The sequence below is a fragment of the Rissa tridactyla genome, chromosome 6, assembly GCF_028500815.1.
Source record: "Rissa tridactyla isolate bRisTri1 chromosome 6, bRisTri1.patW.cur.20221130, whole genome shotgun sequence".
In the NCBI taxonomy this organism is placed as follows: domain Eukaryota; kingdom Metazoa; phylum Chordata; class Aves; order Charadriiformes; family Laridae; genus Rissa; species Rissa tridactyla.
The window spans coordinates 56626114-56647713 of NC_071471.1; the positions used below are offsets into that span (position 1 = coordinate 56626114).

The following is a 21600-nucleotide window of genomic DNA, read 5'->3' on the forward strand; positions in this document are numbered from 1 at the left end:
TGAGGCTAAGTGTACCGAACATCAAATATAATGTAAACTGCCTGGAAAATTTTACCCTGTAGTTCTTATAGGACCAAGGTCAAAAATTTGTGTTTGAAGTGAAATATATTGCTGAAAGATATGCTCTCTCGAGTTAAAAATTTCAACTTACCATATCACTAAGGAATTGTTATGAAGTTAATTACTTTTGCAGATTAAAGGACAAGTCCTACTTTCAGCTCCTAATCACTGGATCTTTTCATACCTTTGCTGTTAGATTAAAGAACCTTCTGTATGGTAGCTTCTGCCCATATAGGTACCTGTGGGCAGTGATCAAATTCCTTAACTTTTTTTTTCCCCCCCTCTTCTCTTTGTCCGCAACCTGAACACATTACGTGCCTTTAGCTTAAACACATTTCCAGTCCAAACATAACCAATCTTTTGGCATCCTCTCTGAATGATTATTATGACAGGATCAAGCTCACCTGTGCACCCCTCAGTCCTGCTCAATACGCCCCTTTGCTCATCCAGGGCTTGTGCTCGCGCTCGTGCTCACACCATTGCAGCAGGCACTTGTGCTCATTTCATCGTCCATCACAACACCCTCCTCCCCTTTATGCCCCATTTCTCCTTCATTTCCACCCACTTTTCCTCCAGGTCCTTCCCCCTGTGGATGCGTGCCAGGACTTGCCACCCCATGCGACAACGGAAAGCCTCCATTTAATGAGGTTTGTGTGTTGTCAGTTTTCAGCTGAGGTTCTGAACCATACACTGTGCCTTTTCTGTTCATTGTGTGTTCAACACAGGACCCGTGGAAACGGATGGAAAGGTTCCTGCCTGTAATTTGAACTCCACAGCTTATTGCTCTAAAGTGAAAAAAGTTTAAAGACTGCATAAATTTAACATTTCCTTGCATCCAGCAGCGGTTACACAAGGAAGGAAAGCCTGGGCCGAGCTGTTCAAAATGCCGCTTTGTCGGTCTCTTTCATCATTTCACTGATTTAAATTCAAACCTACATAAGACCTATAGCCTACATAAGATATTTTATTCTTACTTTGTCTAAGTAAAAGGAGTTCTGCTAAAGATTTTTCATCCTACAGCGCCAGGGCCTTTGAAATCCCATCCTGTACGTTTTGTCTCTATCAGCAGATTCCCCGCATCTATCTACAATGAGCTACGTAAGCCATGTACACCAGAGAATGTTCAAGTCATTCTGAACTTGACTGGCGTATTCTGATCTCCCTGCCTTTGTTAAGCAGGTGGAACCTTAATAACACACTGAGACGATGAATGTGCTAATGAAGCAGATTGCACGATCTGGAATCGTTCCCTTACAGGTGAAGTTCTGAACCACCGACAGCAAGAGCATTTCCACTCCCATTTTCCATGGCTACTTTTCGCTCTTGATGCAGGGCTCTGTTATGCAGCTGGCTGGCTCTGCGTTAGCTACACACTGAAGAAAAATCTCAGTGTAATACTGATGATTAGCTTTTTGTGTAATTAAAAAAAAAACAACCAAACAAAACTAACTTTCCCTCTTTTCACTGCAATATTACAAAAACATTTTAAGTGCACATCCACGTTAAACGGATCCTTAGTCTAAACCAGTCCAGCAGTGCATCAAAGGAGGCAAAAAATATTTCCACAGTACAACCGTGTACAGCTTATTTTTACCCAGGGGAAAAGCATCGTGGGTGAAGTGTAGTTACTTTCAATGTTCTATAGCCCCTGACTGTATGTCACGTTGCTTGTGCTGTGCTGTCAGGTGGAATACAACATTGTTATAATGCTAGAATTAAGGCTTCTGTGCTAACTTGGAATGGCTGGAGGTTTGTTTTGTTTTTTTTTCCCAGCACTTAAACTATTCCCCTTACTATCCCAGAAGAGACTAGCTGGTCATTTAACTCTCTCCTCCCTGCTTTTTTCTCATATACAAACATAGGGAAAGTTTTAATACATTTTACGCAAGATGGAGAGGAACCAGCCCTCCCTGCTGATATCATGTTCCCATGCCATCTTGTCACGGGGACCTGGGTTTCCAGCTTCTGGCTTGGGCGATGGGTTCAGGGTCAGCAATGAAGCGTGAGATTTTGAAGGGAAAAGAGCTTCCTGGAGCTTACAGCAGAATAACTACATCCTCATAGAGATGACAACTCTTGGAACAATTCTACAGCTACTCTAATACCTTGGAAAAGAGCCCCAAATAAGGAGAAGCTCAAAGGAAAGTCTTTCAAGCCGCTTCTTCCTTCCTAGCACTCAGCACAGTGAAGGGCAGAAAAGCAGGGTCTGTGTTATTAGAAACCTTCAACCTCAAAATTCTTCTGAGAAGACTTTCTTTAAAAGTTGAAGGAAAAAAAAAACCATGAAAAAGAGCTTACGGTGAAATGACTGGCTTAACTCTCCCTGTACACAATAACACACATTTAAAGAATACTAAACGTGCAGCATTGAAGCCAAGGTGTTGGAAAGCAGCATTCATTCCAATAGTTAAAAACAACATCAAAAGACAGACCAAAGGTGTGAATGGAAATTCCAAAGGCAACCTTAATGCTAACAGATCCTCAATTTGGTGTGTTTGACTTTCAGCTTCACTAGTACTGTTTGAAATCAGTTGTCTTTTTTGTGATAGTGCCTGGATTTTGAAAGAGGACATTAAAAATACAGAAATTCTATCATGCGGCACATGAAATATCTGGTTAATCAACAGCTTTAAGCATCTGTGATTCATTACACAGATCTCTCACACTTGCGTTAATGGCATAGCTGACAGCACTGTCATTTCCTATGAGAACCAACATTATAAGCAATAGGCATTTTGCTAGTAGGTTTTCACGTATTTACTGACGGACACAAAGCTCAGCTTACATACCCAACCTGGAAACACCCACGGACGTAATTGTTTCACCCTACTCCCCCTCTCATTACCAATTTGGTCCCAGTTTCTTCCCACCCTCCCAGTGCCTCTTCTCAGTTTTGTGATCCTCCTTTGCCTCCCAGCTTCAAATCAGTTCCCCAGCCAGCTTGCTGCAGCTTCCTCCTCATACCAACCTCTCTCCTTCTGGGCAGCTTGTTCCATTCAACTTGATCCACTGCTAAAAGCTCAGTCTCTTCTTTTTGGTTTCCTCTAGCCCAGCATTTGCCTCTCCTCGTGCAAATCAGGTAGTTCGGTGGCATCTACGAGGGGCAGACAAGCTGGAGAGTTTGGCAGAGACCATGAGAATCCAGGCTCCCTGCTCTCCATCCTAAGCCAAGCTGAGGGCAGCTGAAGTCAATCATGTATGGGGCAGGTCCTGCAGAGGCGCTGTAGCTTGCAGCAGCACGCGGTCGGTGAGTGCAGCCCCAGTCAAGGCATACCCGTCCCAAGAAGAGAGGAGACTTTTCACAGAAGTATGTGAGGATATTTTTAGTGGCTAAAATTGGCGTCTTTACTGAAACATTGACTTTCTAGAAACAGCAAAAAGGGCCCTTATCTCTTCTTGGAAAAACCATCCTTCCCTGAGTTTTCAAATACTGGGCCTTGAAGGCAGAACTATTAAAAAAAAAATCACCGAAAGGTGTTACTGTGGACAAACATTCTTTCCTCGACCCTCCTTGCTGAAAACATGGCAGCCGTTTTGGCTGAACTCTTTAAAATTATCCATCTGAGGGCAGTTACTACTGAGGGTATAAATCAAGCTAAATGGTTAACTTTCGGCTATGTTCTAATTAGTAGAGAACAAGGTCTTACAATGGAAAGAATCAGGGAATAAGTGACTGTAACTGCTTACAGCTCAGTAACAAATGGCCTAACAAAAGAAAGCATTGTGAGGAGAATATGAATAATGTGTAATACCTAATTGTTTTTTTTTTTACTGCTAACCCTTCTCCTAGAGTTTCCCCCTAACCCCCAAATACGCTCCTTCTGCTGCCTTCCTCGGGTGTTCCTGAGTGCCTGGGAAACAGACAAAGGAACGAATGAGAGCAGGGACTCCATCGGCCAGTCTCGCTCACCAGCGTGCTGCAGGTTAAGGGGAACAGCTGGAGCAGTGACAGGCTGATGGGAACAGTCAGTCATTTTGTTGTTCAGCCCGCAAGGCGCTACAGCGTTCCGACAGATCAAAACGTAAAGAGACAGTAGCACCTGTAGGGTACACAAACACCATGTTTACAAAAAACACCTTACCTCTCAGGCATGGCCAGCTGCATAACCTTAAGGTAGGATATTGGTCTGAGGTCGAACTGCTCTAGAGCTTGCAAACCAAATTTCAGCCCTCCTTGCAGAGAAGTGAGCCCTATAATACTGTCCTGAATTCACTGATGCTTTTGTTGGCTCCTGAAAAGCTCAAGTAATAAGCTGATAGGACAAAATAGGTTTTCACTTGCACCTTCACAGACCTAGTAACAGGGAACAAAACCCCCACGGTTTATATAGTCAAGGTTATCTGCAGAATAAGTTTTCTTCTTAGTACTTCAATCGCTAATTAAAAACTGGCCAACCGGGCAAAGCAAAAGAAAACAAATAACCAAACCAAAAGCTCCCTTCTCTGTAGAGTTAACTAAGCAAGTAACAGCTGCCTAGAGCATCAACTTACTACTGAAATTGCTTGACTGAAGTCAGGCAGCCAACCTTTAAACCCAGCTGATGGATCCTGATTGATCCAGCTGCCTCCTGCAGCTGCTTTCTGAACTGTAGGATGCTGGTACAGAAACTTGAATGTACGTTCTGGTAAGGAAGCTGCTGAGCTGCTAATGCCTTTGTCGGTCTGACATTCTTGTCATAGGCAACCAAATCTCAGTGAGAGTACAGTTGGTCTCCTTTACAGAGAACTATACCCACCTTCCTTTATTCTGCGTCCATGAAAAGAAGATTCTATGTTAAAAAGGTTATTGGCCTGATCCTGATGACATCTTTCTTTTTCCCAAATATGCGAATGGATAAGCCTCCTCTGTCAGACAATCTACTCATTGTAAAAAGCCATATAATTTACAGCAGAAGCTACCTCCAAATTTGTGGAGTCACAGTCACAGTCAGCTATTCCACGAGAGCAAGGATGCTTAGACCATGTTCCCATGCAGGATGAACAAGCAGCTTTGTGACAGAGCATCCAAAACATTTTCCTCCAACTTTCTGATCATGAACTCCACTGTGCTGTTTCACTCTCATTTCAGCTAACCAGGAAATTTAGGTAAGCTGACTAATTTTGCCTGGATTTATCTGGATTTGGCAGATGTCTAGAGGCAGCAGAGGCTAGGCAGGTAGTTTAGGCAGAGAGCTGGAGGGAGGAGGAGTTATACTGCTTAAAGCCATCGCCATTACATTTATCTGCCTTCAGCCCTTAGTGTTTGAGTGAAGGCTGCCCAATTCCCTGTGTTGTCTATCAAAGGCGGCCTTGAATTTGCTTTAAGCACAGACTTTGCTTTTGGTTTAGACAGTGAGAACGCTTTAGAGCTGCAGCGAATCCTCCCTCGGTGGGTTAACATCTGGATAGGGTGCCCAAAGCGTAGCTGGCAGGCTGCTGTGTGGTGAAGGAGAACATCTGTTTATGGTCACTGACAGCAACTGCTTGCTCATATTAGTGCAGACACAACCAACAGACTTCTCGGGAACAACACATATGATCAGGCATAATGTGCAAAAATGTACGCTTTATTTTAAAACCAAAATTCTTTATATGAGGCTGCATAGGAATTCTGCCGGTAAACAACCTATGTGACTTAAAATGGAGTCACTTAGATCTGAAATTTGGTCATGAAAACTGGAATTTCTATACGCGGAGAAGAACACCGCAGCATCGGACCATATTTTTATCCTGGTAGTACTGTAATAACAACCCTTCAGATTTCTGTTGATTGCATCATTCTCCAAAAATTAACTTTTTCGGAAGAAACTTCTCTTGCTTGATCTCAGACAGAAAGAGAACAGTAAAAATCTGTTCAGTCCTTTTTGTCATCAATGAATCGCCAAAACTAATGCTGACTTTGAAGCATGTTACGTGTGCATGTCCATGGGGAATTTAGTAGGACAATATATCTCTTATACTCCAGTTATTTCATTGACTTTATTTTTATAGGAAAGAAAATCAGGTAAAGTAGTAATAGTTCACTGACGATAATTGACCAAAAACCCCACAATAAAACAAAGCCAGACTCCCAAAGCGTTGAAATTATCTCATTTATCTTAAGGAAAAAAAAGTCAAAAGCACAAAAAGCATTTTGGTCAAATTTGATGTTACAAAACATTTTTTATATTTATTTAATATCATGTTTTCCTACTCTGTAGTTATACTGTATATTTTCTGAAAAAATAATATGCAAACAGATTATTGCATAACACATCTCTTCCAAATTAGCCCAGAAATATTCACTAAATTAATTTTTAACACAATAAGAAAAGTGTTTTAATATTTGACGTTTAAATTCCAGAGAGTTTTATCACGTAAGATATTCTGTGGAAAGCAGCACCTATTTACTTCTTTGTAAGCCATTATGAAGATGGAACTAGCCTCTCGGACAAAATAACAGAGGTGATTAAAACACAAGCTGAATAAAGAAGCTCACCGAGTGGGTTCTTGCAGAGTGAGTATTTCACTTGGCTGTGTGTGTGGACTATTTTGCATAATGGTCTACAGACCTCCTAGGATTTTGCTATTACACAATATACATATACATAGTGCGGAGACACAGAGAAGTGGTATTTCACATTATGTCTATGCTTGTTTAGGGCTCACTGTCTATGTGGAATGAGTAAAAGTAATATTAAAAGAAAATAATTATTAAAAAGAAAATCTTTCATTATGCAAACAAAGAAAAATACTGTATTTTAGAGACAGTTCAAGCATATACAGCATATACATAATAAAGCTCAGGCGTTTTTTTTTTTTTTTCCGTATTAGCTAAAGAAGCAGTCATGAAACTGTTGTATATTGGCTTAAAACGTGACAACCACCTAGTGCATTCTTCTTGCTCACCTTTTAAAAATACACAATCTGAGATGGATACATTGCACTGCTGGATTTTACAATATATATTTCAAATTTACAAAAATACAGAAAAACGAGATTTCTTGCACTCAGATACTGAGCATTAACCCTTTGAGTACTAATTCCCACCTGCAACACTGCAGAACACATTCATCTGACTTACATGTTTTTATAACATTCTAACAATTATAATTGTCATCTTTATGTACACTATTAGGAAACGTATTCCTACATATTAAAAAAAAAAAGGTAGAGACTAATAAACTGCTAATAACAGAAAAATAATGGGTTGAAGTATGTGAAGATTTCTGCAACATATACACAGAAAATCGCAGACCGATGATCTCTCAAGGGAATTTTCTATTTCCTCTCTGCAGCGATGTAGCAATTACATGAGCCTGCGTTAAGACATGACAGCAAACTTTCTCATGTGGCCATACAGAATAGTGCTTTTTCTCTTCTTTATGGATGCACTGCTCACTTCCCACTGTAGGCGTTTTTGTCTCCTCTCTATGCTCCTATTCACTTTCTGCGATCCATTATTATTCTGCACCCTTCCTATTTGAAAAAAAGCAGTTTTATTTCATATAGGGATAATTATGATGCAGTTCGCTACTGTGAGTCGATGCTTTGTGTCCAGATGTTCACAGAAACATGAAAAAATTTCTTGCCAAGAGCCTTATTAATAGAGAATGGTACTGACCCTGGAACGCCCTACAATTCAGCAGAAATCATGAACATATAAAGAACTTCTCAGAAGGTCAAATTTGCATTAAAGGATGAAGACGATCTGAAATTTGCTAGGGGAGGAAATGGGTTTTCAGAAAGCAAGTGGTGAAATTAATAGATGGACTCTAAGAAGGTGTGTTTTCAGAAAATGACTGAACGTTCTCTTTCCTGACAACCCTGGACTACATTGGATCATGTAACTAAATAGACAGTATCATATATACACAGTGTCTCTGAACTAGAATAAGCTATTTTAAGAAAATAACTGTAGTCCTCAAAGAGTTAATGATAAAACTGCTCTACCTTAACAGATGTGGAAAGGTTATCGTGAAACAGCTTACAGATTTGTTCAAAAGGCATACTTTACAAAGAAGTGTAAAACTTGTTGAGACAATTGCTATTACACCGCACAGTGTCACATACAATGAGTAGTGCATGCTCTGTAAAGACATTAGAGTGGACCCTTATCAAAGCTATCATATAACCTTATACAAAGGACTGTGCCACTTAAACTAGTGCAGAGTGATTTTTTTTCTGTAGATTTATAATGCTCTAGATTAATATCAATAGGGTTTTTCACAGCCTTGTACAACACTTTTTTTTTTTTTGCTCTTTTTTTAACACATGTAACACTAGAAAACAGCAAATGGTATATCCTGACGTATGTCATGCAAAATACAACCAATACAGCACCATAGATGTAACAGAGACATTACCTAGCACTTCTCTCCAACAAGAAGAAGGACAGAACAGAGACTGTACATTACACAACTTTACAGGCCATATGCTACAGAAGATCTTTAGAGGCAGTATCACTTTTGTAGATCTAAAAAGCTGTAATTTTATAAAATCCTGTTTATCATTTCTACCATAGTCACTTCTGATTAAAATCCATGGCACAGTAATAATATTTTGCTACAAAAATAAATAAGTAAAATTTAAGATGCTGATATGTTTAGAAAAAGTGTCTGAAGTTACCACAGAACAAAAGCGAAAACGATGAATGAAAACAATGTATTTCTAAAGAAATGTTGTTCTGCGTAACAAAAGGATATTGCCTCTCATATTCAATTGTCTAGATTTCATTTTCTAATTATCTTTCGCAATATTTTTATAACTTTCTTTTAAAAATAACTTCACTTTAAAACCGTCACTATCTCTCTCTTTAGACTCTTCTTAAGAAAACAGAAATAAAGATGGAAAAGCTGTACAATTTACTGATGAGCTACACAAATATGTCATCTTATTGTTTGGAATAAAAACAAAGCTAACAATGGTTTAGGGGAAAAACCACGTTATGATGGCCCATGAACTACACAGTAGTTTCATTTTTCCAAGGGCCAGTTTTGATATTTCCTGTACTATCTGAGCTGTATATCATGGCTTCGTGCACGTTTCCCTTGAGAATTCCGTTGTGATTCGTCGTATTAAACGGCAATGACTGTGTCCGTGGGTGCATTTCAAAATGAGCTGGATGGTGCACAGTGTCACTTTCTGGCATTTTCGCACAACTATATATTACAGTACTTGCATCGCTACTTTCGGGCTGGTTGACAGTAGGATATGGATCGCTTTTTGAGCAGCAGGCCCGTCTGTGACCTGACTGGCTATCATGCGTACTGTGGGGACTGTCTGTATGTGAGCTGTGGATGCTGCCATCGATACTTGAAGGAATGTGATAGGCGTATTCTCTTTCACCTGCAGATCTATGCCGACTGAAATAACGTGGCTTAGTTCTGCTTTTCAGACATCTATGAATGTGCATGTTGGGTCTGAAGGTTCCCTCGTTGTGGACGTGAATGTGAGCTTCATCATCGAGTAGCTGATCACAGTGCATTTTTGCACAACATGGTGTCACTGGCGAAAGGCAGTTAACGTGATTTTGAACCGCTTGTAGGTTAGTGAGTTTGCAGTGGCTAGCCGCTGGATGATTAAACACAGCCGATTTGTTGGGACACGGTGATTCCTGAAGACAAGGTGCATGAACTTGAGTGTCACCATTGACATTAACCTTTGGGCGCACGTTAACTTGGACAGAATAGGTGTTTCTTCTAGATGGGCAACAGGACCACCAGCAATGCCACACATCATCTCGCTTTGCACAGTGATGGATCAGGATGAAAAGCCCCAAGGTCACACAGAAGGCTCCATAAAGACAGCTAAATATCATATCCAAGAAATGACCTTGAGATACTGCAAGTGCTCCAAAGGTCCAAGTGGCAGTAAACAGGAACAGAGTGAATGCTGCGGCTCGAAGCTGAGCCTTAAATGAATGCTCATTTTCCAATAAGGAAGAAGAAATCATAGAGCAGGTTGCCTGGGGAACGGACACAGAGTCTGTAATATGACCATGGCCCACCTCAGTACTTGGCATTCTCTGCGGATCTTCCGTCTTTTCCTTTAGCTCGTACTTGCGTTCAGGATGGCGCTTCAGTTGCACGTACGTGCATAGAAAGTAAACACAGGTGACTAGCACAATGAATGCTACTGGCCCATAAAAAGCACCAAGACTAGGCTCCCATGCCATCCAGCAACTGAAAACAACAAAAAATAAAGACAGTCAAGAACATTTTATAGCCCACATTAGATGTACTGGACAACTGACTGATGTGAAACTGGGCTTTCTGACTAACTTGTTTGACCCAACAATGTCTCAGAAGCTCAGATAGGGTCATTGTGGAGAAATGGAGCATTTCTTCAATATCAATTAAGCTGAGGCATCACTTTCGTATTTTTTAATAGAATAAAATGTCTAATATAATTTACAGGATATTAAAGCTGAAAATTTCCAAGAAATGTAGGTCAGTTTAGAATCTAGAATTGCAGTGAAGTATAAGACCATTTATGTCAACCCTTTTTTCTCCTATTAAAAATGTCAGTGCTAATACTTTGATTAAAAAGTAAATGAGGCATAGTTTATACAATCTGTGTGAGCAATAGAAATGTACAAATTTCAGTGGTTTGTATGAATGAACATCGATACAAACTCTTACAGAATTTTCTTGTTGCCAAAGTAGAGAACAGCCAAAGTAATAAGAGAGGCTGAAAAAAGACTTTCAGTTGAACGGTCACTGCTTTCTGCAGTGAGTGAACCCAAAAGACATACGCCATTTCTGAATTCTCCACTGTTTCTGAAATTCCTGGGAGTTAATTTACATCAATTTGAATGTCCTCAGAAAAATTAAGGGAACTGATGGTCTCTTCGTGTTACACTGGTAGCATAATATTATTGTAGCAGGGATCATTATTTGCTAGGCTTTACATAATACAACTATAACTGTTTTAGAGCAGCTTAAAATAGATCACAGGCCAGTATGAGCTGAGTAAGCCTCAGTCAGCTACATAATTTAGTAGCAGTCTAACAGGACCATCCTGAGGATGAATGATCTAATCAAATAAACATGGGGGAAGAAAATACTTCTGGCTAATGAAATCCCAGATGGAAACTGGGAGAACCTGGGTCGGGGGGAGAAGGAGTATTTGCCTAGTTTTTACTCTTCTCTATGATCTGCTTTTAGCCGCAGTTACAGACAGGGAACCGAGCTGGTGGTATAAGCTAGTACAGCTGTTATTAGGTTGTTAAACTCTAAATATTGCATGGATTTTTGGAAAGAGGAATAAGTTACTTTCCTTATCTGTTGGACTAGGACAAGAAGTAATGGGCTTAAACTACAGCAAGAAAGATTTATATCAGATTTTTCAAAAAGTTTCCTAGGTGTTAGGACAATTAGGATAATAAGCTGTTGGAATAGCGTGGTCTATCCACTATCAGAGCATTTAAAGCACCTCAGATAAATAACTGTCAGGAATGGTTTGGATATAGCTAATTTCCCACTGGGTCAAAAAGACAGACCAGGTGATTTGTCATGATCCATTCCAGCTCTAACAGCGACACTGTGTGACAGTTTGTACTCATTTAGGTGTGTGTGATTGGTTGCAGTCCCTCCAATACAACGAGGAACCTTCTCTGATATCACATTCTTGCCAAGCCAGGAATCATCTACCACTTCCTATAAGAAGGGCAGAAAGAATTTTTCTTCTAGGCTGAGAACCTCTCAGCTAAAAAGAGTCAGTCCCACTGGGTATTTATCACAAGAAACTGCAGAATAACTTCTTTAAATTTTTTAAATCTGAACCTTAAACAAAAACATACACACATTTATTAATGAACTTAGAGACACTCCAAGGAGTATATATTTTGCTGTCACACATGCACATGAAAAGATTCCCTGAAAGACAACTGTGAAAAGATAGGTAAGTTACCACCTATATTTAATTGGATAAGCAGAGAGCACAAGGCTACGTGAATACTTGAAGTACATTTGAATGCTGCATATTTGATGCAAAGTGGAGAATAGAATGCTCCCCAGTGGAACAGTCTCTTGGGATGCTCTTATTTCAAGTGGAATCTCATTTTGCATCACTTAAAAAATCAGTTCTGTAAAAAAAAATGTTCGAGTTTGTGCATCTACATTTACTGTACTAATACTATTAAAAATTAATAAGGCATATAACTCACTATGCTGTTGTTGAATTAGAAGCTGTCTTTTTACTCAGTCTTATAACCACCCCTCACCTGTGCCTTGTTTTTTTGCACGAACTGTGGTACCAGGTATTGATTGGCTATGATTACCATGATTAAAGAAGTATAACCTCTTTAACTGTGCCAAAATGAAAAATGTCTCACATTTATGAACATAAATAATTGAGTCTTTTAATATCCTGTTGATTATAAGTGATTGTCTAATTGGATAAGTTTGAATAAATATATGAATATGAGTTAGGCCCTAGGCAGAGCAAACAGTTAGCCATGGTACGTACTAATTTATTACCAGAATTTAAATTTCAATTACCTATAAAAATGCCTTTAAGGAGCCAAATGCTCACTTACAAACCATTCTCCCTTGTTTCCACTTTTTTTACCCAGAACATAACTAGTTTCCAATGTATTACAATAGATGCCCAAAGCAGTAACTAAGAGTGATGTCCTCCAGAGTACTAGCGCTGGCAGAGTACTAATATATCCGTTATTGTGCCATGCGGATCATTTACACAGAACGCATTTAACTCTGCAGTCTGATTTGTTTTCTGTTACACTTTTATGGAAAGACTTATTGTACTTCATTGATATCTCATGTTTCGTGCCAAGAATTAATAACGATATGATGCCTGGACAGCCTGTGGAGGTATACTGAACACTAACACACTAGTACACTAGAGGCTATGTCAGGATTGCAAGACATTGTGACTGGAACATTTCTAGGTGGTGAAAATCTAAAATAACTGGTTTTTAAGAGCAGGATGGGGGTGAAGGAGGGGGAGGCGGGATTTTTACTGTCCTTTTTTCACATAATTATTTGTAAAGTACTTCAAATAAGTCACCTGAAGGATATAAATTCAAGGTAGATAATGAATTGAAAGTATTTAATTAATTAGTAGCTCCATTACATAGGCTATCCATTAGGTACTTTTAATGTCCTTTCACTTATTCAGATGTAAATGAGGAGTAATTCTGTAAATGAAAAGTGATTCTATTGACCGTAATGGAGTAAAATTAGTAGAGGTGAAGCAGCAAGCCCCAGATTAAGACATTGCTCTTTCATAGCTATTATTTAATAAAATTTCATAATAAATGTCATCCCAAATGGCATGTCTGTACACTTTATGAAGTCAGTTACATTTATCAGCATAAGATAAAGAGTATATTTTCTTTAAAAGTTTTACAATAATAGTTTATACTTACTACGGTGCATTGCCTTCAATCCCATAATTATTGATATTGGTTGCTGCTGTAATCCCACATATAATAAAAGGGACTCCACCACTAATCAGATAAAATCTGTCGAGAGATAATAACCGATATTTTAATTTGCCTGACTTGTAGTCGAATACTGCTTTTTAAATAATTGTACCTTCTTGAAGTATCTCCAGTATACAATATTGCTGAAATATTAAATACATCCTTAAAAGCAGAAAAGCAAAGAATGAAGTATTGTCACAATAAACATTGTAGTTTTTGAAGCAAACAGCTTAATATTTAATATTTATATGGACCCACTTTTAACAATCTCTTAAGTCTTTAGTAAATGTAGTTACTATTGCAGTCACATGAAGAACAAAACCGTGTCTAATAAAAGAACCTACGTGCCAAATAAAGTTATTCCACTCACCTAGATATTTCTATTTAATAGTTATTAAATATGTAAGCATTATAAATTAAAAATATTCAGACAAAGCAGCTGTGTTCACTTTAACCTGAAAATGTTCCCAGGGAAATTCAGTGAAATCACAGAAACACTTCCCTAACTCCTGGATGACAAAAGAAGCCGAGTTCAGTTTGGAAAAAAAAAAGGGGGGGAGCCCATGGCAAAATGGTTTCTTTCTGTACAGAGAAGAAACATGGAGAAATTAGGAGGATTAAATATCCCTTTGCATATACCACACTTTTCTTCACTCATTCAATACCCCAGCCTTGCAAATGCATTAAAATGTGAGGGCCTCTAAGAATTCAGCAAGATCTCATAAATATCCAAGAAGAGTGTTAACCGAAGTGTTAATCTCTCTGTAAAGACCTGTATTCGAAGACTGAAAGCACATAGTTTCACACCCCTTTAACCAGTTAAATGCCATGGAACCACTTGGAAGCAGCAGTCATTCCACCGTAGAATCACCAGGCTACATTAAAGTCCTAGGGGATGTGTCACTGAAGTCGGCATCCTGCATTCCTATGTCCGAATTCAGCAAAATAAACCACCATCACATTTTCCATTTATCTAAGCAAAACACAAAATTATGCACGGAGCACAGCGCTTCCACCGCTGTGGGTCTCTGAGGTGCAGAGCACCGGCCCTGTGCATGTGAGGCTACAGCTGGAAGGAAAGCCACCCAGTGACAAAAGGGAAAACGTTCCACCGCACCTAGAAGCTCAGCGGATTCTCTGAACATCCTGACTCATTTCCTGGTTTAACCAATGCTCTTCTGTCAGTAGACAAAATTAGTTTCCTTTCAAGCCACTCCTCTGGTGCAGGAAACAGTATGCAGGGATACAGATGCTTCCCGGTCACTGCTATTGTGTTGTCCATCAGGACTAAGAGGAATTTGATAATGTGTGGGACACGTTCTGACCAGAATCTGGCCACTAGTTTTCTATAAGGTGTTATAAATATTGGGAAATTTCACAGCCATTGCAAGGCAGGATTTTTACAGAAACAGAGTTATAGTAAGATTAAACAAATCAGCATTTAAATCAAACCCAGAATCAGTGTAAGGATTTCTTAACCTCTTTTCACCACTTCCTTCCGAAGCAGAATTAGAGGCCAGGCCTCAGAAAATGTCACGTAAACATTTACAGTCAATCTTTGTCCTAATGGTCTAAGCTGTAAACAGAGCAGAGAAAATCATCCTCCACATTCATAAAAAAGCCCTTCAGATTTTATAACTTCAAAATCATTAAGTATATATTTTTTCTTCTAACTTGGCTTATTCTGTAGGGCTCAACAAATTCCAATGAACGAGCTGCCTCCTTACAAAATCCATTCATTCACTGCAGTTTAATGATTGTACATATCTTTTGACTTGAGCATGTTGAATAAGCTAGTTTAATAGCTTATTATTATTTTTAACAAAGACATGTTCAATGACATTTTTGAAATTCAGGAAATGACTAGGCTAAGCAATGAGGCATAGAAAAGTTAATCCCAAATTATCTAAGAAATAGTAAGGAGCAGAAAAATAGGAATACAGAAGCAAGTATAGGGAACTGCACTTCAAACTCATCTGTGATTACACCATAGAATTTACCTACAATGCAACCTATAATTTCATTTTTTGCAGTGTTGCCACTTTTTACAGATTGGATACATACATTTAAATCATTCCTTATCTAAAGTCTCAGACAAGCCAGTATTTGGGTAATCTAATTCATATCTCACACTTTCATCAGGCTGTTGAACACTACAAGAGTAGCATCAGATGTTCTGGAAGCACTTAGCTACACAGTGCTTCAGAAACGTGGCAAAATCTAGCCAAATTCCTATCCTGGCTCATTGCTAAGAGAAAGAAAATACATTCTAGAAACGACATCAGGTGAAGTGAAATGGTTTCAGTGTACCCGAGGTGCACTGTACTGATATCCAGCACAGCACTCTGCCTGCCTTATCTCATTGGGGAAAAAAAAAAAAAGTAAAATAGCAAATAGAAATGACAGTGTATACAAATAATTGGCCATTGCTGGATTCAGGATTCTTGAAGGGTGAAGGGAAAAAAAGTCTGCCAAATAGAAGAAAAGTCAGCAAGAGAGAAATGGGAATAAAATAGAGTGAACAGAAAATATAATCAAAGAAATTTAAGTTAAATGGTAAGAGCAGGATTGCATACTCTTGTCCATTTGTGTGAACTCATGGATACCTTAAACAATATATAAAGAAGAAAAGATCACACTGGAAAATCACCAAAGAGAAGAAACGTTGTTCAAGAGGATCCATATGCATGTTAGTTGTGAGGCAGTATACTTAAAATTAAAAAATCTAGACCAGTTTCTATGCAACCATTAGTTTTTATCAATTTCTTTTTCACCCAGATGAGATGGTCAGGACAAAAAAGTTTGAAGACAAAGCTGAAGTAGAGTTGATAGGGCATGAATAAAAAGTGAAAAAAATGCAGATAATAAGTAGCTATGCTTCATGCTTCCAGAAAACCTTTTATGTAAGAGAATCAAAGTGCTTTATAACATTAATTAATTTAGCCTTACAGTCCTCTGTGTGGACGATAAACATTATTATCCCTGTTGTACAGATGAGAAAACAAGCAAGGAGAGATTAAGTGTTCAAGGTCACGCAGAAAATCTATTTCAGTACAAGACGACTTAATTCCCATCCTATGTTTAAACACAAGGCACCTCCCTGTTACAGTAGATGAAGGGACTTGGCAAATCATGGCATCCAGGACTTTGTCTCGAAGCCCAAGAAACACGACTGCCTCTCTGTGAGTTCACGCAGGAGCAAGACAAATATAACCTTATCTAAAGGATCCTCTGGTTAGGGTGGTGCCCTCCCAGTATTCACTAAGCCTTGCCAATGACTGACTGCCTGTTGGTCCCTACAAAGCCTGACTTGAGGAGGAGGAGGAGCCTGTGTGTGCTATTCCCCGTGCAGCCCAGATACGAACATCCGCTGGTATTTCATGCAGCAGTGCCTGGGCACGTACAGATTCTCCAGACCAGTTAAAGTGGTCTGAGTGTCGTAACTGGAGAGATGCTGGGTTCTGCTGCTTTTGCTGCTGCAGACAACTTTTGGTGTCTTTCAGCCATACAAGAGCAAAAGTAAGGGGCGATGCTCCTCTCCAGTAATGATCATTCACAGCACAATATAATAAAGCAGTACCGGAAGGATGAACCTTGCAGACTGAGCAAGTACACGCTTTTCAACCACCTCCCCCTCCCGCCCATCCCCACCCCCCAAGTATATGTTCTTATTTTGAAAAAAATGATCAATCTTTTTCCTACACTGTTTGCCTAACTTACATTCACTACTTCCTCTCATGACTATCTTTTGGTTTTAAAGCTTTAAAGGTCCACATCCTTTGGTTCAGTAACCAACTTTTGTCTTCCAATTACCTTTTCTAGTTTCGAGTTAATTTTCTAATTTTTCTCATCAAGCCAGCGGGCTGTCTCCTCTTCACAAAAGAACATGCAGTAACTCGGGACCCAGAGCCAATTTCATCTACTTGTGTTACTCTCCTACCATTCAAGAACACAAATGGTGATACTCAGGCCACCAGTAACAAGAGTCCTACATGTAGGCAGAAGTAAGAAGACAGAAGAACCCTGCTCTGTCGGATGTGCCTGTTATGATGAAGCCAGCTAATACAGAGGGCTTGGCTGGAGACTAGATAGCCACGCACGCAAATCTTTAAAGACTGGCAAGCCAGAGGAAAGAAATTAAAACTTTTTTCCAGCTAAAATTTGATCTTGACAAGCAGTTAATTTATATAGTATTTTAAAATTGTTTTATAGGGAAAACGGTAAACTATCTGTGGGATGATTTGGGGCTTTGAAGCAATTGCCAAGCTGTTGCTTCAATAGCCCTAGGGAAGAGTTTTTAAAATTTGTACATTGTTGTTGCTGGTCACCCAGGGATGTCCTGATGATTCCTAGCAGGCTTTCACATCAGAATACATCTATTTACTGAAGCTCATTCTATCACATCTTCACTAATATCATTATCCAAGCTAATTAGATTAAAGCTAGCCTGGCAGGCCTCAGCATGCTGCACTCGCACATCTTAGCTGCAGCGTAGGCAACACCTACAACCTGTAAACCAGGCTATGCAGACACACTTAAATGATGTGCAGTCATTTGTGGGGGGAGGAATCATACTTACCGAACGTTAGAGGGAACCCCTGAGTTCCTGCTGCAGCTGCCTGAGACCAGTAAGTACAATATTTTTTACTACATGCACTGACATAAACACAAAAAACCCCCAACAGAGCAGCAGACAGTGCTTGAGGTGATGTCCCTCTGTTGACATCACGGCTTACTGTTTTCCAGCTTCCTTTCAGCAAGAACTCCTCTTGTAAGGCAAACCCTACCACAAAATACTGGGAGCTACATAGCCAATCTGATAGAAACAGGATAATGTCATCAAGAATGACTGCAATAGCCTGCAGGCAGCATCCATTCTGCTAACTTAACACACAGTATATTCCTCTAAGTTTATTTCCATAAATATTACTCAGTAAGTCAGCAAGTAAAAGGAGAGTTCTACTCAGTGATGAATCTTTTTGCTTGAGTGTCTGGCTATTCCCTAGCCCAAAATTGTTTCCAGATTAAGAACCTTGACTCTGGAATGAATTCTTCCAAAAAGGAGCAGACCTTGGCTTTGTGGGTGTAACGCAAGACCGATTTTAAGGTTTTTTTGCAGAGGTTGGCAGAATGGAGATGTATCAGGAAGTGATTTAATAGCTGCAAACAGTCTTTATTGCAGACATTACTTGATTAAAATGTATGTAGATTTAAAAGTATTCCTCTCTGCGTGCACGTCTGGAAAGGTACATGTTAGATACATAAAGATATCAGTGAAACATTAATTTCTTTCCTTTTCCTCAGTACAAAAAAGATCCATCTGTTTTGCTCTACTTATTTCTAGGGTACAGTTCATATAGGAAGAGATGTCAATCTATTAGCCACTTGCAAAATAAACATGAAAATAAAAGAGGAGACACAGCAAAATGACTATCCCCTTTATTTTTCCTTAAGCTGGGATTTGATTTTAACATCTTTGTGAAAATAATCCATACAGAAAATGGTCATTAACTTCTGAGCTAACCAGATGCCACAGTTCAAGTACCCGGCAGGCAGGCAGACAGATAAGTAGCTGCTCTGTAGAAAGCTGAATTTATGAGCCTGACTTTCAAATTATTCTTCCTGAATTTTTCACGCATCACATCATTCCATGGTCCTTTTTCCTGGGAATTTTGATAAAATAAAAAGAGGACTTTGTAGAAATGATGGGATTTTGAAAATAGACTTTTCATTAAAAAAAAAAAAGTCATTTTGAATCCTATTCCCAGATGGTCTTGACTTATGAACATGTTTACAAATACTGTGTTTTTCTTCATGGCCTTGCTGAAAAGAAATAGCCTGTATTTCTTAAGTGCTTTTTCCCTGTCTGCAAAGTAGAATATAAACATGGAGAATACATTTAAAAAAAAAAAAAAAAAAGGAAAACAAAGAAAAACAATCTACTAATAATGCTAAAATAAACTCTAATATTGCAAGTCAACCTCTAAAAGGTTCTAATAGCAGAATTAAGAATTGTGTGAACACTCTATTTAGCACCTTTATGTGGCAATATTGTTATTATTTTTAACTGCCTGTTCACGGTCTTTTTGTCCTTTTTGTTGTTTGTTTTTCACTCATTCAGCACGAAAGGAACAAAGCTCACTGGACAGGTAGTTATTAATTTTTATATATATCGCTTTTATCTAGATCTTATTGCAAATTAAGAGCTTCACAAACATTAATTAATCAATCTTCATAATGTCCTTGTGAGAATATATATAACCTTCTCCATTCAGAGGCAGAGACTAAAACACAGAGACGTGAAAGACATAACCATTAAGAAAAGTCTCTGCAGATTTGTTTGCTCATCTTAAGATGCCCAGGCCTCCATTTAACAAAACTAGGCTCTAATTTTTTACTAGAATTGGCCACAAGATAGGAGTTTAAATACTTTGCTGGACCTGCCCTTAGAGACTCATAATATGGGGACCTGGACGATAAAGCAGGAGAATGTTAGTCGGTGTCAGAAGATGCGAAACCTCACCTATCAAATGGCTTCAAAGCCACTTGCCTCTCATGTGAGCCCACTGCCCTAGATATTCATACTGAGCTGCTCTTCCTTTCTGACTGGGTCAGATGATGTCTCGCACTGCCAGTTAGCTACTGTGAGAATTTAGGCCCTGCTAGTTGAGGAAGCCAAGAGGATGTGCTGAAGCTATTTCTGTTCAACTTCCTTGGTTAACACCCTTCATGGCTAGTGTAGCCATTATATCTACTTCGGTATTTTGCAGATGAAAAGGAATTTACTGGCTGGCAGTACAGTTGCAGTTTGGTTTACCGTGACCCTGTAAAACAGTCTGAGCCAGCAGAGAGGACAGAGAAACAAAAATGCATATACCCAAAAAAATAAAAAAAGAATTCAAGAACTCAAAAAATGTTTAAACAAAAACTCAGAAGAAATAGAAGGGAGTTTCTTTTACATAGAGATAACTGTATTGTCTCTTGGTGAGCTAGGCCAACTTGAAGAGCCATTGTATCTAAGAAGCAAGAGAGACATTGCTTTTTTCTTTTCTTTCTGTATTATTGTAGAATGCCTTGGGGGGGGGGGTTGGAAATCAAAGAGAGAGATGATTCTTACAGTGCATTCCATGCTGCAGTTTGGCACTATTGACTTCTACTCTTGCTCAGGCATAATGAATAGATGACAGGGTAAGGAGGTATTCATGCTGAATGTGCTTCTGAAGGAAAGAAGTAAAATATTAAGCAGCATGTTGATGAGAAAGAAAATATATTTATTAGTATTTCTTAACAATCTATCTATATTTTAAAGAGTTTAAAAAGAGCATGGAGCTCATAGAGAGAAAACTGTTTACGTTAATGCTTGAAGAGAAATAATAGGAGGAGAAACAATACTCATATGTTGAGTATTTTCTATTTGCACAATCATTTTATCCCTAGGGAACACAACAGGCCTTTCAATTCTGTTTCCACAGTTAATTTCTAGTAGTAAAATACCTGATACTCTTGTTCGGAGCAATTCATTGCTACCTCATTTTTCCAGGCATTTGACTACTCTGGCATAGAGCTGTTAGCTGAAATTATTTTGCAGTTCCAGCCTACTGAATCAAACACAACTGCTTCACCGAGCGTTGCAGTACACCTTTAGAAAGTCAATTACCATCAGGATGTCCTTCTGCCTTTCAAAGGGGAGAAAAGAACCATTAACCTATCAACCCTCATCAAGACAAGAAATTCTGTTAACAGCCTATATATGACAATGCCATTTTATATAATATGAAAGTGAAATGAAAAGTAAAGCATGCAAAGATAGTGATAATACGTGCTGTACCTTTATGTTGTCACATATTTAATACTCGATTCACATTATATTAGTATCAATGTTTTATGACTGCCAGTAGAATCACCTTGAATTTTAAATAGAAAATATGGATTTCTTTGGTTTTACTTGATGTTATATTTCATTAAGCCTGCCAAGGAACCAAATGAAACGACTAGGAGGAGGAAATGTATTTTAATTTGGATCAACTGTGAAAGTCACTGACAGGGGGTTCTGGTCTATGTTCTCCTATGACTAAATTTTGAAATCATACTTTTAAAAAGGAATTTATGTCAACCATTATTTTATTATGGCA

General features: G+C 38.8%; 1 protein-coding gene across 1 annotated transcript in view; it reads right to left on the reverse strand.

Moving 5' to 3' along the window:
* Window positions 1–6117: 6117 nt before the first annotated feature.
* Window positions 6118–21600, reverse strand: part of LOC128911034 (adhesion G protein-coupled receptor A3-like) — a 279984-nt gene continuing 264501 nt past the window's right edge. The window contains exons 18-19 of the mRNA XM_054205261.1: window positions 13412–13507; window positions 6118–10202 (exon numbers count right to left, since the gene is read on the reverse strand). Of these exons, the coding sequence (XP_054061236.1) occupies window positions 8981–10202; window positions 13412–13507 (1318 nt within the window). The 3' untranslated portion in view covers window positions 6118–8980. The remainder of the gene's footprint in view (window positions 10203–13411; window positions 13508–21600) is intronic.